Source organism: Salvelinus alpinus, chromosome 10 (genome assembly GCF_045679555.1).
Source record: "Salvelinus alpinus chromosome 10, SLU_Salpinus.1, whole genome shotgun sequence".
Taxonomy (NCBI): domain Eukaryota; kingdom Metazoa; phylum Chordata; class Actinopteri; order Salmoniformes; family Salmonidae; genus Salvelinus; species Salvelinus alpinus.
The window spans coordinates 69,471,730-69,488,371 of NC_092095.1; the positions used below are offsets into that span (position 1 = coordinate 69,471,730).

Consider the following 16,642-nt stretch of genomic DNA (forward strand, 5'->3'; position numbering starts at 1 on the left):
TGGCCAGAGAGTCTTCTCCCTGATTAAAATAAATACTGCTGGTCACTACTGACTGGCCAGAGAGTCTTCTCCCTGATTAAAAGAAATACTGCTGGTCACTACTGACTGGCCAGAGACTCTTCTCCCTGATTAAAATAAATATTGCTGGTCACTACTGACTGGCCAGAGAGTGTTCTCCCTGATTAAAATAAATACTGCTGGTCACTACTGACTGGACAGAGGGTCTTCTCCCTGATTAAAATAAATACTGCTGGTCACTACTGACTGCTGGTCACTACTGACTGGCCAGGACTGCAGTTGAATAGCCCCTGATCTGAAAGGTAACCCAGGACTGTAGTTGAATAGCCCCTGATCTGAAAGATAACCCAGGACTGCAGTTGAATAGCCCCTGATCTGAAAGATAACCCAGGACTGTGGTTGAATAGCCCCTGATCTGAAAGATAACCCAGGACTGTGGTTGAATAGCCCCTGATCTGAAAGATAACCCAGAACTACAGTTGATCAGCCCCTGATATGAAAGATAACCCAGGACTGCAGTTGAATAGCCCCTGATCTGAAAGATAACCCAGGACTGCGGTTGAATAGCCCCTGATCTGAAAGATAACCCAGGACTGTGGTTGAATAGCCCCTGATCTGAAAGATAACCCAGGACTGTGGTTGAATAGCCCCTGATCTGAAAGATAACCCAGGACTGCAGTTGAATAGCCCCTGATCTGAAAGATAACCCAGGACTGCAGTTGAATAGCCCCTGATCTGAAAGATAACCCAAGACTGCAGTTGAATAGCCCCTGATCTGAAAGATAACCCAGGACTGTTATCTGTTTCCAACCTGCTGTCCTGTAGGTCCACAGTGTCTATCCTACCACTGGAGGGCGCTGCTCTGAAGGAGGGGAAGGTGAAGAGGGTGGACTCTCACCTGGACATGCCCTGTGTCAACCACAACAGGGCTGGGCAGGTGTGTGTGTGCGCGCCGAACACTCTGCTTTTGTGAGTGTGTATGAGGGGTGTCAATCAATCAATCAATCAATCAATCAGTCAATCAATCAATAACTGTGTGTTTCCTGTGTATTTCCTGTGTATTCCTGTGTTTCCTGTGTAGAGTTGTTACCTGTGTATATACCATCACCTATCCTTCCCTATAGGAGTTGTTACCTGTGTATATAACATCACCTATCCTTCCCTATAGGAGTTGTTACCTGTGTGTATAACATCACCTATCCTTCCCTATAGGAGTTGTTACCTGTGTGTATAACATCACCTATCCTTCCCTATAGGAGTTGTTACCTGTGTATATAACATCACCTATCCTTCCCTATAGGAGTTGTTACCTGTGTGTATAACATCACCTATCCTTCCCTATAGGAGTTGTTACCTGTGTGTATAACATCACCTATCCTTCCCTATAGGAGTTGTTACCTGTGTATATAACATCACCTATCCTTCCCTATAGGAGTTGTTACCTGTGTGTATAACATCACCTATCCTTCCCTATAGGAGTTGTTATCTGAGTGTATAACATCACCTATCCTTCCCTATAGGAGTTGTTACCTGTGTGTATAACATCACCTATCCTTCCCTATAGGAGTTGTTACCTGTGTATATAACATCACCTATCCTTCCCTATAGGAGTTGTGTTACCTGTGTATATAACATCACCTATCCTTCCCTATAGGAGTTGTGTTACCTGTGTATATAACATCACCTATCCTTCCCTATAGGAGTTGTTACCTGTGTATATAACATCACCTATCCTTCCCTATAGGAGTTGTTACCTGTGTATATACCATCACCTATCCTTCCCTATAGGAGTTGTTACCTGTGTGTATAACATCACCTATCCTTCCCTATAGGAGTTGTTACCTGTGTATATAACATCACCTATCCTTCCCTATAGGAGTTGTTACCTGTGTGTATAACATCCCCTATCCTTCCCTATAGGAGTTGTGTTACCTGTGTATAACATCACCTATCCTTCCCTATAGGAGTTGTTACCTGTGTATATAACATCACCTATCCTTCCCTATAGGAGTTGTTATCTGTGTATATAACATCACCTATCCTTCCCTATAGGAGTTGTTACCTGTGTGTATAACATCACCTATCCTTCCCTATAGGAGTTGTGTTACCTGTGTATATAACATCACCTATCCTTCCCTATAGGAGTTGTTACCTGTGTGTATAACATCACCTATCCTTCCCTATAGGAGTTGTTATCTGTGTGTATAACATCACCTATCCTTCCCTATAGGAGTTGTTACCTGTGTATATAACATCACCTATCCTTCCCTATAGGAGGTGTTACCTGTGTATATAACATCACCTATCCTTCCCTATAGGAGTTGTTACCTGTGTATATAACATCACCTATCCTTCCCTATAGGAGTTGTTATCTGTGTATATAAAATCACCTATCCTTCCCTATAGGAGTTGTTATCTGTGTATATAACATCACCTATCCTTCCCTATAGGAGTTGTTACCTGTGTGTATAACATCACCTATCCTTCCCTATAGGAGTTGGGTTACCTGTGTATATAACATCACCTATCCTTCCCTATAGGAGTTGTTACCTGTGTGTATAACATCACCTATCCTTCCCTATAGGAGTTGTTATCTGTGTGTATAACATCACCTATCCTTCCCTATAGGAGTTGTTACCTGTGTATATAACATCACCTATCCTTCCCTATAGGAGGTGTTACCTGTGTGTATAACATCACCTATCCTTCCCTATAGGAGTTGTTATCTGTGTGTATAACATCACCTATCCTTCCCTATAGGAGTTGTTACCTGTGTATATAACATCACCTATCCTTCCCTATAGGAGTTGTTACCTGTGTGTATAACATCACCTATCCTTCCCTATAGGAGTTGTTATCTGAGTGTATAACATCACCTATCCTTCCCTATAGGAGTTGTTACCTGTGTGTATAACATCACCTATCCTTCCCTATAGGAGTTGTTACCTGTGTATATAACATCACCTATCCTTCCCTATAGGAGTTGTTACCTGTGTGTATAACATCACCTATCCTTCCCTATAGGAGTTGTTACCTGTGTATATAACATCACCTATCCTTCCCTATAGGAGTTGTGTTACCTGTGTATATAACATCACCTATCCTTCCCTATAGGAGTTGTTACCTGTGTATATAACATCACCTATCCTTCCCTATAGGAGTTGTGTTACCTGTGTATATAACATCACCTATCCTTCCCTATAGGAGTTGTGTTACCTGTGTATATAACATCACCTATCCTTCCCTATAGGAGTTGTGTTACCTGTGTATATAACATCACCTATCCTTCCCTATAGGAGTTGTTACCTGTGTATATAACATCACCTATCCTTCCCTATAGGAGTTGTTACCTGTGTATATAACATCACCTATCCTTCCCTATAGGAGTTGTTACCTGTGTATATAACATCACCTATCCTTCCCTATAGGAGTTGTTATCTGTGTATATAACATCACCTATCCTTCCCTATAGGAGTTGTGTTACCTGTGTATATAACATCACCTATCCTTCCCTATAGGAGTTGTGTTACCTGTGTATATAACATCACCTATCCTTCCCTATAGGAGTTGTGTTACCTGTGTATATAACATCACCTATCCTTCCCTATAGGAGTTGTTACCTGTGTATATAACATCACCTATCCTTCCCTATAGGAGTTGTTACCTGTGTATATAACATCACCTATCCTTCCCTATAGGAGTTGTTACCTGTGTATATAACATCACCTATCCTTCCCTATAGGAGTTGTTACCTGTGTATAACATCACCTATCCTTCCCTATAGGAGTTGTTATCTGTGTATATAACATCACCTATCCTTCCCTATAGGAGTTGTTACCTGTGTATATAACATCACCTACCCTTCCCTATAGGAGTTGTTACCTGTGTATATAACATCACCTATCCTTCCCTATAGGAGTTGTGTTACCTGTGCATGCAGCGGGCCCAGCGTAACATCCCCCACTACCTGGCAGAGGAGAGGCTGACGGAACAGCAGGAGGAGGAGAGGGTGTTACTGTTCAACGAGCAGCGCAGAGACCAGGACTACCTACAGAGGGAGCAGGTGAGGCCAGCACCACTCTGATGATGAGATGAGCAACATGTTACATGTTCCCTTTGTCTTTTACTCTTTGTCTTGGAGTGATGAATAGACAGAATACTACTACACTAAAAGCCAAGGGAGAATCTGCATGTGTACTTCTGTTTAAGTCCTGGAGTCACATTAAACTCAGTAGTCAGATTAAACTCAGTAGTCAGATTAAACTCAGTAGTGAGGTGACACTGAGCCTGTGTGTATTTGTGATGTGGTGTGTGTGTGTGTGTATTTGTGATGTGGTGTGTGTGTGTGTATTTGTGATGTGGTGTGTGTGGGTGTGTATTTGGGACGTTGTGGCGTGTGTGTGTGTGTGTGTGTGTACTTGTGATGTGGTGGCGTGTGTGTGTGTGTGTGTGTATTTGTGACGTGGTGGTGGTGTGTGTGTGTGTGTGTGTGTGTGTGTGTGTGTGTGTGTGTGTGTGTGTGTGTGTGTGTGTGTGTGTGTGTGTGTGTGTGTGTGTGTGTGTGTGTGTGTGTATTTGTGACGTGGTGGTGGTGTGTGTGTGTGTGTGTGTGTGTGTGTGTGTGTGTGTGTGTGTGTGTGTGTGTGTGTGTGTGTGTGTATTTGTGACGTGGTGGTGGTGGTGTGTGTGTGTGTATTTGTGGTGTGGTGGTGTGATATGTTAGGCGGACCGTCTGGAGATACGTGAGAACAACCAGAAGGTGGCAGCGTTCAACCTGGCAGTGTCTGAAGCCATGAAGGAGAAGAAGGTTGCTCGCTCCTCCCACTTCCATGTGAGCCCTGGCCTTGTCCAATCAGCACACTGATCTTCAGGGGGTTTAAATGTTCTAGAGTTCAAATGGTTCACGGCTTTTCAGTTGCTGCATTTAGCATGCATTGGTCTATGCATAGTTACTATTGAAACACTTAGCCAATGGTCTAAGCTCATCAATGAATGATGTTGTGATGATATTGAACCCCCCCCCGGGGCCCCCCCACAGGGTTCGTACATCTTCAGGGGCCGTCCCCTCACCCCTCCCAGGGTCCATAAGCAGCGCGGCTACATGCAGGATCTGCGGGCCCAGGCGGAGTGGAGGAAGGGCCAGGTCAGCCAGACTCAGCAGGACCAGGAGCTCATCCACCTGCTACAACGGGTCCAGCTTGCACAGGAGTAGGTGATGCATCTGAGTCCCACATGGCACCCCATTACCTATGTAGTGCACTACTTCGTTTTAACCAGGGCTCTTCAGTGCACTATAAAGGGAGTAGGGTGCCGCGTCAATATGTTTGTCTAAGAGGAAGTGCACCTGCTGCCATGAACCCATGTAAACAGGCTTGTGGTCTCTACTGTACATACAGAATGCTGTGGTCATTGTACAACCTGTTGCTCAGTTTCTACAGTGTGTGAATAGCTGTTGTGTGTCTCAGAACCTCCTTGCATAAGTCCCAGCAGCTCCACCTGAAACAGAAGAACACTAGCTGTTACAAGAAAGCCCTGGATACACAGGTAAGAGTCTGTCCTACCATGTCTGTCCTACCATACCATGCTATATGTTATATAGCATACCTACCAGACCATACCTACCAGACCTACCAGACCCTACCTACCAGACTGTACCTACCAAGCCATACCTACCAGACCATACCTACCAGACCTACCAGACCCTACCTACCAGACTGTACCTACCAAGCCATACCTACCGGACCATACCTACCAGACCATACCTACCAAGCCCTGCCTACCTACCAGACCAGACCTACCAGACCATACCTACCACACCATACCTACCACACCATACCTACCAGACCATACCTACCACACCATACCTACCACACCATACCTACCACACCATACCTACCAGACCAGACCAGACCTACCAAAGACATGCCTCCCACCATGTGTTATACAAGTGCAGGTTGAAGTGGAGGGATATTTATTATGTTGATTAAAATGCTGTGGATTGAATAACTGAACTCCCAGGTGTGCTGCACAGGTTAAGGCTGAGCAAGGCAGAGGGGACCACTACAGATTGATGTTTACCTGACTTACTGTCTTGTTGTACAGGTGGAAACAGGGAAGGGCAAGCCGCAGAAAGCCAAGGGAAATAGGAGAGTGATGTTCCCGCCCATCCAGGGACAGACAGCAGCAGGAGATGACTCAGAGCAGGCAGGAAACATAATATAGACAAGTCTCTACGGAGAGGATAGGATAGGGGGAGACAGATGGAGAGGTTTAAGATAAAGAAGGGAAGGGATAGAGAGGGAAGGAAAGAGGAGGGGGAAATGGAGAGGAAGAGGAGTTAAAATTCATGGTAAAGAAGGGCAGTTGAGCCAGACTTGAAGTACTTAAAGAAGCGGAGTTGAGCCAGACTTGAAGTACTTAAAGAAGCGGAGTTGAGCCAGACTTGAAGAACTTAAAGAAGAACAGTTGAGGAAGGAAATGCAGTAGATGAGGGAATTGAACAGTAGTCCAGCTGCTCTGTGGTGTCTATGTCTAGTCCAGGTTGAACAGTAGTCCTGCTGCTCTGTGGTGTCTATGACTAGTCCAGGTTTAACAGTAGTCCAGCTCCTCTGTGGTGTCTATGTCTAGTCCAGGTTGAACAGTAGTCCAGCTCCTCTGTGGTGTCTATGACTAGTCCAGGTTTAACAGTGGTCCAGCTCCTCTGTGGTGTCTATGTCTAGTCCAGGTTTAACAGTAGTCCAGCTCCTCTGTGGTGTCTATGTCTAGTCCAGGTTGAACAGTAGTCCAGCTGCTCTGTGGTGTCTATGTCTAGTCCAGGTTTAACAGTAGTCCAGCTGCTCTGTGGTGTCTATGTCTAGTCCAGGTTGAACAGTAGTCCAGCTCCACTGTGGTGTCTATGTCTAGTCCAGGTTTAACAGTAGTCCAGCTCCACTGTGGTGTCTATGTCTAGTCCAGGTTTAACAGTAGTCCAGCTGCTCTGTGGTGTCTATGTCTAGTCCAGGTTGAACAGTAGTCCAGCTCCTCTGTGGTGTCTATGTCTAGTCCAGGTTTAACAGTAGTCCAGCTCCACTGTGGTGTCTATGACTAGTCCAGGTTGAACAGTAGTCCAGCTGCTCTGTGGTGTCTATGTCTAGTCCAGGTTGAACAGTAGTCAGGCTGCACTGTGGTGTCTATGTCTAGTCCAGGTTGAACAGTAGTCCAGCTCCTCTGTGGTGTCTATGTCTAGTCCAGGTTGAACAGTAGTCCAGCTCCTCTGTGGTGTCTATGTCTAGTCCAGGTTGAACAGTAGTCCAGCTGCTCTGTGGTGTCTATGACTAGTCCAGGTTTAACAGTAGTCCAGCTCCTCTGTGGTGTCTATGACTAGTCCAGGTTGAACAGTAGTCCAGCTGCTCTGTGGTGTCTATGACTAGTCCAGGTTGAACAGTAGACCAGCTGCTCTGTGGTGTCTATGTCTAGTCCAGGTTTAACAGTAGTCCAGCTCCTCTGTGGTGTCTATGACTAGTCCAGGTTGAACAGTAGACCAGCTGCTCTGTGGTGTCTATGTCTAGTCCAGGTTTAACAGTAGTCCAGCTCCTCTGTGGTGTCTATGTCTAGTCCAGGTTGAACAGTAGTCCAGCTCCTCTGTGGTGTCTATGTCTAGTCCAGGTTGAACAGTAGTCCAGCTGCTCTGTGGTGTCTATGTCTAGTCCAGGTTGAACAGTAGTCCAGCTCCTCTGTGGTGTCTATGACTAGTCCAGGTTTAACAGTAGTCCAGCTGCTCTGTGGTGTCTATGTCTAGTCCAGGTTGAACAGTAGTCCAGCTGCTCTGTGGTGTCTATGTCTAGTCCAGGTTTAACAGTAGTCCAGCTGGTCTGTGGCGTCTATGTCTAGTCCAGGTTTAACAGTAGTCCAGCTGCTCTGTGGTGTCTATGTCTAGTCCAGGTTGAACAGTAGTCCAGCTCCTCTATGGTGTCTATGTCTAGTCCAGGTTTAACAGTAGTCCAGCTGCTCTGTGGTGTCTATGACTAGTCCAGGTTGAACAGTAGTCCAGCTCCTCTGTGGTGTCTATGTCTAGTCCAGGTTGAACAGTAGTCCAGCTGCTCTGTGGTGTCTATGTCTAGTCCAGGTTGAACAGTAGTCCAGCTCCTCTGTGGTGTCTATGTCTAGTCCAGGTTGAACAGTAGTCCAGCTCCTCTGTGGTGTCTATGTCTAGTCCAGGTTGAACAGTAGTCCAGCTGCTCTCTGGTGTCTATGTCTAGTCCAGGTTGAACAGTAGTCCTGCTGCTCTGTGGTGTCTATGTCTAGTCCAGGTTGAACAGTAGACCAGCTGCTCTGTGGTGTCTATGTCTAGTCCAGGTTGAACAGTAGTCCAGATCCTCTGTGGTGTCTATGTCTAGTCCAGGTTTAACAGTAGTCCAGCTGCTCTGTGGTGTCTATGTCTAGTCCAGGTTGAACAGTAGTCCTGCTGCTCTGTGGTGTCTATGTCTAGTCCAGGTTTAACAGTAGTCCAGCTGCTCTGTGGTGTCTATGTCTAGTCCAGGTTGAACAGTAGTCCTGCTGCTCTGTGGTGTCTATGACTAGTCCAGGTTGAACAGTAGTCCAGCTCCTCTGTGGTGTCTATGTCTAGTCCAGGTTGAACAGTAGTCCAGCTCCACTGTGGTGTCTATGTCTAGTCCAGGTTGAACAGTAGTCCTGCTGCTCTGTGGTGTCTATGTCTAGTCCAGGTTTAACAGTAGTCCAGCTCCTCTGTGGTGTCTATGTCTAGTCCAGGTTGAACAGTAGTCCTGCTGCTCTGTGGTGTCTATGTCTAGTCCAGGTTGAACAGTAGTCCTGCTGCTCTGTGGTGTCTATGTCTAGTCCAGGTTGAACAGTAGTCCTGCTGCTCTGTGGTGTCTATGACTAGTCTATATCTTCACCCAGGTTGAGTAGAAAAGTAATGTGATGATCTTGATGCTCCACAAATCTAATGGATGTTCTTTCATTAACGTATCTACCAGGTGGAGTACCAGGGCTCGGGCCTCCCAGCGCGCCTGCCCGACTCAGACGGCCCTGTGTTTGGCCAGCTGGACTGTACCCCTGCTGGGCTGTCAGAGCAGAGGCAGCGGGCGGAGAAGGTCTACCAGGAACAGCTGACCACGGCTAATAACAAGAGAAAAGAGCTGCTCCTTAACCGCAGCACCAAACAGAAGAACGAGAGAGAGATGCTCAACAGGAACAGGAAGGAGTGAGTGGGGGGGAGAGGTGGGAGAAAGGGAGAGAGAGGGAGTCATAGAGAGACTGGGGAGTGGGGAGGGTGAAATTCTCCACTTGAAATTCAGAAAGTGAGTGAATAAAATGAGAATGCAGAAAACATTGGTATGTGGAACGGTTCAAGGTTAAAGGTTAAAGGCCATTTTATATGAGATGTATTGTCTATATGTTCTGTTTCTATATTTTCCTCTCACTCTCTCTCCTGGCAGACTGATAAACGACCACATCAACCGCTTTGAGAAGCTGCGTAACCTGCGGGCCTCGTTGGAGGACACCTGGAGACGCAGCGCCGACCTGAAACGCCACCGAGACAGAGAGGAGAAGGAATTCATCAGGTAATGTACTCAAATCACAACCTAACCCTTCTATGTTTACAGATCTGTAAGATGGAAACAATATGATGGAAGCTTTCCCACTACACTGTTTATACCTATCCAGACCCTTCAGATCCACTACTACACTGTTTATACCTATCCAGACCCTTCAGATCCACTACTACACTGTTTATACCTATCCAGACCCTTCAGATCCACCACTACACTGTTTATACCTATCCAGACCCTTCAGATCCACTACTACACTGTTTATACCTATCCAGACCCTTCAGATCCACCACTACACTGTTTATACCTATCCAGACCCTTCAGATCCACTACTACACTGTTTATACCTATCCAGACCCTTCAGATCCACTACTACACTGTTTATACCTATCCATACCCTTCAGATCCACTACTACACTGTTTATACCTATCCAGACCCTACAGATCCACTACTACACTGTTTATACCTATCCAGACCCTTCAGATCCTCCACTACACTGTTTATACCTATCCAGACCCTTCAGATCCACCACTACACTGTTTATACCTATCCAGACCCTTCAGATCCACTACTACACTGTTTATACCTATCCAGACCCTTCAGATCCACTACTACACTGTTTATACCTATCCAGACCCTTCAGATCCACCACTACACTGTTTATACCTATCCAGACCCTTCAGATCCACCACTACACTGTTTATACCTATCCAGACACTTCAGATCCTCCACTACACTGTTTATACCTATCCAGACCCTTCAGATCCACTACTACACTGTTTATACCTATCCAGACCCTTCAGATCCTCCACTACACTGTTTATACCTATCCAGACCCTTCAGATCCACCACTACACTGTTTATACCTATCCAGACCCTTCAGATCCACCACTACACTGTTTATACCTATCCAGACCCTTCAGATCCACCACTACACTGTTTATACCTATCCAGACCCTTCAGATCCACTACTACACTGTTTATACCTATCCAGACCCTTCAGATCCACTACTACACTGTTTATACCTATCCAGACCCTTCAGATCCACTACTACACTGTTTATACCTATCCAGACCCTTCAGATCCACTACTACACTGTTTATACCTATCCAGACCCTTCAGATCCACTACTACACTGTTTATACCTATCCAGACCCTTCAGATCCACTACTACACTGTTTATACCTATCCAGACCCTTCAGATCCACCACTACACTGTTTATACCTATCCAGACCCTTCAGATCCACCACTACACTGTTTATACCTATCCAGACCCTACAGATCCACTACTACACTGTTTATACCTATCCAGACCCTTCCGATACACCACTACACTGTTTATACCTATCCAGACCCTTCAGATCCTCCACTACACTGTTTATACCTATCCAGACCCTACAGATCCACCACTACACTGTTTATACCTATCCAGACCCTACAGACCCTCCACTACACTGTTTATACCTATCCAGACCTTTCAGATCCACCACTACACTGTTTATACCTATCCAGACCCTTCAGATCCACTACTACACTGTTTATACCTATCCAGACCCTTCAGATCCACTACTACACTGTTTATACCTATCCAGACCCTTCAGATCCACCACTACACTGTTTATACCTATCCAGACCCTACAGATCCACCACTACACTGTTTATACCTATCCAGACCCTTCAGATCCACCACTACACTGTTTATACCTATCCAGACCCTTCAGATCCACTACTACACTGTTTATACCTATCCAGACCCTTCAGATCCACCACTACACTGTTTATACCTATCCAGACCCTTCAGATCCACTACTACACTGTTTATACCTATCCAGACCCTTCAGATCCACCACTACACTGTTTATACCTATCCAGACCCTTCAGATCCACTACTACACTGTTTATACCTATCCAGACCCTTCAGATCCACTACTACACTGTTTATACCTATCCAGACCCTTCAGATCCACTACTACACTGTTTATACCTATCCAGACCCTTCAGATCCACTACTACACTGTTTATACCTATCCAGACCCTTCAGATCCACTACTACACTGTTTATACCTATCCAGACCCTTCAGATCCACCACTACACTGTTTATACCTATCCAGACCCTTCCGATACACCACTACACTGTTTATACCTATCCAGACCCTTCAGATCCACCACTACACTGTTTATACCTATCCAGACCCTTCAGATCCACCACTACACTGTTTATACCTATCCAGACCCTTCAGATCCACTACTACACTGTTTATACCTATCCAGACCCTTCAGATCCACTACTACACTGTTTATACCTATCCAGACCCTTCAGATCCACCACTACACTGTTTATACCTATCCAGACCCTTCAGATCCACCACTACACTGTTTATACCTATCCAGACCCTACAGATCCACTACTACACTGTTTATACCTATCCAGACCCTTCAGATCCACTACTACACTGTTTATACCTATCCAGACCCTTCAGATCCACCACTATACTGTTTATACCTATCCAGACCCTTCAGATCCACCACTACACTGTTTATACCTATCCAGACCCTACAGATCCACTACTACACTGTTTATACCTATCCAGACCCTTCAGATCCACTACTACACTGTTTATACCTATCCAGACCCTTCAGATCCTCCACTACACTGTTTATACCTATCCAGACCCTACAGATCCACCACTACACTGTTTATACCTATCCAGACCCTACAGACCCTCCACTACACTGTTTATACCTATCCAGACCTTTCAGATCCACCACTACACTGTTTATACCTATCCAGACCCTTCAGATCCACTACTACACTGTTTATACCTATCCAGACCCTTCAGATCCACTACTACACTGTTTATACCTATCCAGACCCTTCAGATCCACCACTACACTGTTTATACCTATCCAGACCCTACAGATCCACTACTACACTGTTTATACCTATCCAGACCCTACAGATCCACTACTACACTGTTTATACCTATCCAGACCCTTCAGATCCACTACTACACTGTTTATACCTATCCAGACCCTTCAGATCCACCACTACACTGTTTATACCTATCCAGACCCTTCAGATCCTCCACTACACTGTTTATACCTATCCAGACCCTTCAGATCCACTACTACACTGTTTATACCTATCCATACCCTTCAGATCCTCCACTACACTGTTTATACCTATCCAGACCCTTCAGATCCACTACTACACTGTTTATACCTATCCAGACCCTTCAGATCCTCCACTACACTGTTTATACCTATCCAGACCCTTCAGATCCACTACTACACTGTTTATACCTATCCAGACCCTTCAGATCCACTACTACACTGTTTATACCTATCCAGACCCTTCAGATCCACCACTACACTGTTTATACCTATCCATACCCTTCAGATCCACTACTACACTGTTTATACCTATCCAGACCCTTCAGATCCTCCACTACACTGTTTATACCTATCCAGACCCTTCAGATCCACTACTACACTGTTTATACCTATCCAGACCCTTCAGATCCACCACTACACTGTATATACCTATCCAGACCCTTCAGATCCACCACTACACTGTTTATACCTATCCATACCCTTCAGATCCACTACTACACTGTTTATACCTATCCAGACCCTTCAGATCCTCCACTACACTGTTTATACCTATCCAGACCCTTCAGATCCACCACTACACTGTTTATACCTATCCAGACCCTTCAGATCCACTACTACACTGTTTATACCTATCCAGACCCTTCAGATCCACTACTACACTGTTTATACCTATCCAGACCCTACAGATCCACCACTACACTGTTTATACCTATCCAGACCCTACAGATCCTCCACTACACTGTTTATACCTATCCAGACCCTTCAGATCCACTACTACACTGTTTATACCTATCCAGACCCTTCAGATCCACTACTACACTGTTTATACCTATCCAGACCCTTCAGATCCTCTACTACACTGTTTATACCTATCCAGACCCTTCAGATCCACTACTACACTGTTTATACCTATCCAGACCCTTCAGATCCACTACTACACTGTTTATACCTATCCAGACCCTTCAGATCCTCCACTACACTGTTTATACCTATCCAGACCCTACAGATCCACCACTACACTGTTTATACCTATCCAGACCCTTCAGATCCTCCACTACACTGTTTATACCTATCCAGACCCTTCAGATCCTCCACTACACTGTTTATAACTATCCAGACCCTTCAGATCCACCACTACACTGTTTATAACTATCCAGACCCTTCAGATCCACCACTACACTGTTTATACCTATCCAGACCCTTCAGATCCTCCACTACACTGTTTATACCTATCCAGACCCTTCAGATCCACTACTACACTGTTTATACCTATCCAGACCCTTCAGATCCACTACTACACTGTTTATACCTATCCAGACCCTTCAGATCCACTACTACACTGTTTATACCTATCCAGACCCTTCAGATCCACTACTACACTGTTTATACCTATCCAGACCCTTCAGATCCACTACTACACTGTTTATACCTATCCAGACCCTTCAGATCCACTACTACACTGTTTATACCTATCCAGACCCTTCAGATCCACCACTACACTGTTTATACCTATCCAGACCCTTCAGATCCACTACTACACTGTTTATACCTATCCAGACCCTTCAGATCCACTACTACACTGTTTATACCTATCCAGACCCTTCAGATCCACTACTACACTGTTTATACCTATCCAGACCCTTCAGATCCACTACTACACTGTTTATACCTATCCAGACCCTTCAGATCCACTACTACACTGTTTATACCTATCCAGACCCTTCAGATCCACTACTACACTGTTTATACCTATCCAGACCCTACAGATCCACTACTACACTGTTTATACCTATCCAGACCCTTCAGATCCACCACTACACTGTTTATACCTATCCAGACCCTTCAGATCCACTACTACACTGTTTATACCTATCCAGACCCTTCAGATCCTCCACTACACTGTTTATACCTATCCAGACCCTTCAGATCCTCCACTACACTGTTTATACCTATCCAGACCCTTCAGATCCTCCACTACACTGTTTATACCTATCCAGACCCTTCAGATCCTCCACTACACTGTTTATACCTATCCAGACCCTTCAGATCCTCCACTACACTGTTTATACCTATCCAGACCCTTCAGATCCACCACTACACTGTTTATAACTATCCAGACCCTTCAGATCCACCACTACACTGTTTATACCTATCCAGACCCTTCAGATCCTCCACTACACTGTTTATAACTATCCAGACCCTTCAGATCCACCACTACACTGTTTATACCTATCCAGACCCTTCAGATACACCACTACACTGTTTATACCTATCCAGACCCTTCAGACATGCTAGCATCGGGGGTTAGGGTCAAGAAGGAGAAAAAGGTAGTGATTTGGGACCGGCTGATTGAGTTGATCACTGTCATGATAGTTGACGTCTTCTATCTGTACCATCACATTCTGACGTTGATCTCTGATGTCTCTGACAGGTCTGGGAGCAGTCTGCTGATTGATTGACCACATTCTGACGTTGATCTCTGATGTTTCTGACAGGTCTGGGAGCAGTCTGCTGATTGACTGACCACTTTCTGACGTTGATCTCTGATGTCTCTGACAGGTCTGGGAGCAGTCTGCTGATTGACTGACCACATTCTGACGTTGATCTCTGATGTCTCTGACAGGTCTGGGAGCAGTCTGCTGATTGACTGACCACATTCTGACGTTGATCTCTGATGTCTCTGACAGGTCTGGGAGCAGTCTGCTGATTGACTGACCACATTCTGGCGTTGATCTCTGATGTCTCTGACAGGTCTGGGAGCAGTCTGCTGATTGACTGACCACATTCTGGCGTTGATCTCTTATGTCTCTGACAGGTCTGGGAGCAGTCTGCTGATTGACTGACCACATTCTGACGTTGATCTCTGATGTCTCTGACAGGTCTGGGAGCAGTCTGCTGATTGACTGACCACAGTCTGACGTTGATCTCTGATGTCTCTGACAGGTCTGGGAGCAGTCTGCTGATTGACTGACCACATTCTGACATTGATCTCTGATGTCTCTGACAGGTCTGGGAGCAGTCCGCTGATTGATTGACCACATTCTGACATTGATCTCTGATGTCTCTGACAGGTCTGGGAGCAGTCTGCTGATTGACCAGTGTGAGCAGTACCGCCGCTGTTACCAGTGCAAGAGGAAGACAGAGAACTGTGGAGAGACAAACATCTGGAAAGAGTCTCACTACATCCCTGGCTCTCGCCTCATGGTGTAGACCGCTGAAACCTGGTCTCAGAGCAAACGTATCCATGCCACTCCATTTAGTATGATATGTTACTTTACATTAGATTACATTAAATTGGCTTACCAACGTAATAGCGGTCGTACAATATAATACGAATTGTAAGACGTATTTTACGTCTTGATCGCATCAGTATCCTTTGACCCGTTTAGTATGATATATCACACTCAACTGCTTTAGTATGATATATCACACTCGACTACTTTAGTATGATATATCACACTCAACTGCTTTAGTATGATATATCACACTCCACTGCTTTACTATGATATATCACACTCAACTGATTTAGTATGATATATCACACTCGACTACTTTAGTATGATATATCACACTCAACTGCTTTAGTATGATATATCACACTCAACTGCTTTAGTATGATATATCACACTCAACTGCTTTAGTATGATATATCACACTCAACTGCTTTAGTATGATATATCACACTCCACTGCTTTAGTATGATATATCACACTCGACTACTTTAGTATGATATATCACACTCAACTGCTTTAGTATGATATATCACACTCAACTGATTTAGTATGATATATCACACTCGACTACTTTAGTATGATATATCACACTCAACTGCTTTAGTATGATATATCACACTCAACTGATTTAGTATGATATATCACACCCAACTGCTTTAGTATGATATATCACACTCAACTGCTTTAGTATGATATATCACACTCCACTGCTTTAGTATGAT

The 16,642-nt window shown here is 44.9% G+C and overlaps 1 protein-coding gene across 1 annotated transcript in view; it reads left to right on the forward strand.

The window, feature by feature from the left end:
* The window catches only part of LOC139532750 (coiled-coil domain-containing protein 81-like), a 39,358-nt gene extending 23,161 nt beyond the window's left edge, over positions 1-16,197 (forward strand). Inside the window, exons 7-14 of the mRNA XM_071330751.1 lie at positions 844-955; positions 3,935-4,081; positions 4,742-4,849; positions 5,057-5,226; positions 5,484-5,562; positions 8,994-9,220; positions 9,456-9,581; positions 15,759-16,197. Of these exons, the coding sequence (XP_071186852.1) occupies positions 844-955; positions 3,935-4,081; positions 4,742-4,849; positions 5,057-5,226; positions 5,484-5,562; positions 8,994-9,220; positions 9,456-9,581; positions 15,759-15,897 (1,108 nt within the window). The 3' untranslated portion in view covers positions 15,898-16,197. The remainder of the gene's footprint in view (positions 1-843; positions 956-3,934; positions 4,082-4,741; positions 4,850-5,056; positions 5,227-5,483; positions 5,563-8,993; positions 9,221-9,455; positions 9,582-15,758) is intronic.
* Positions 16,198-16,642: the final 445 nt, after the last annotated feature.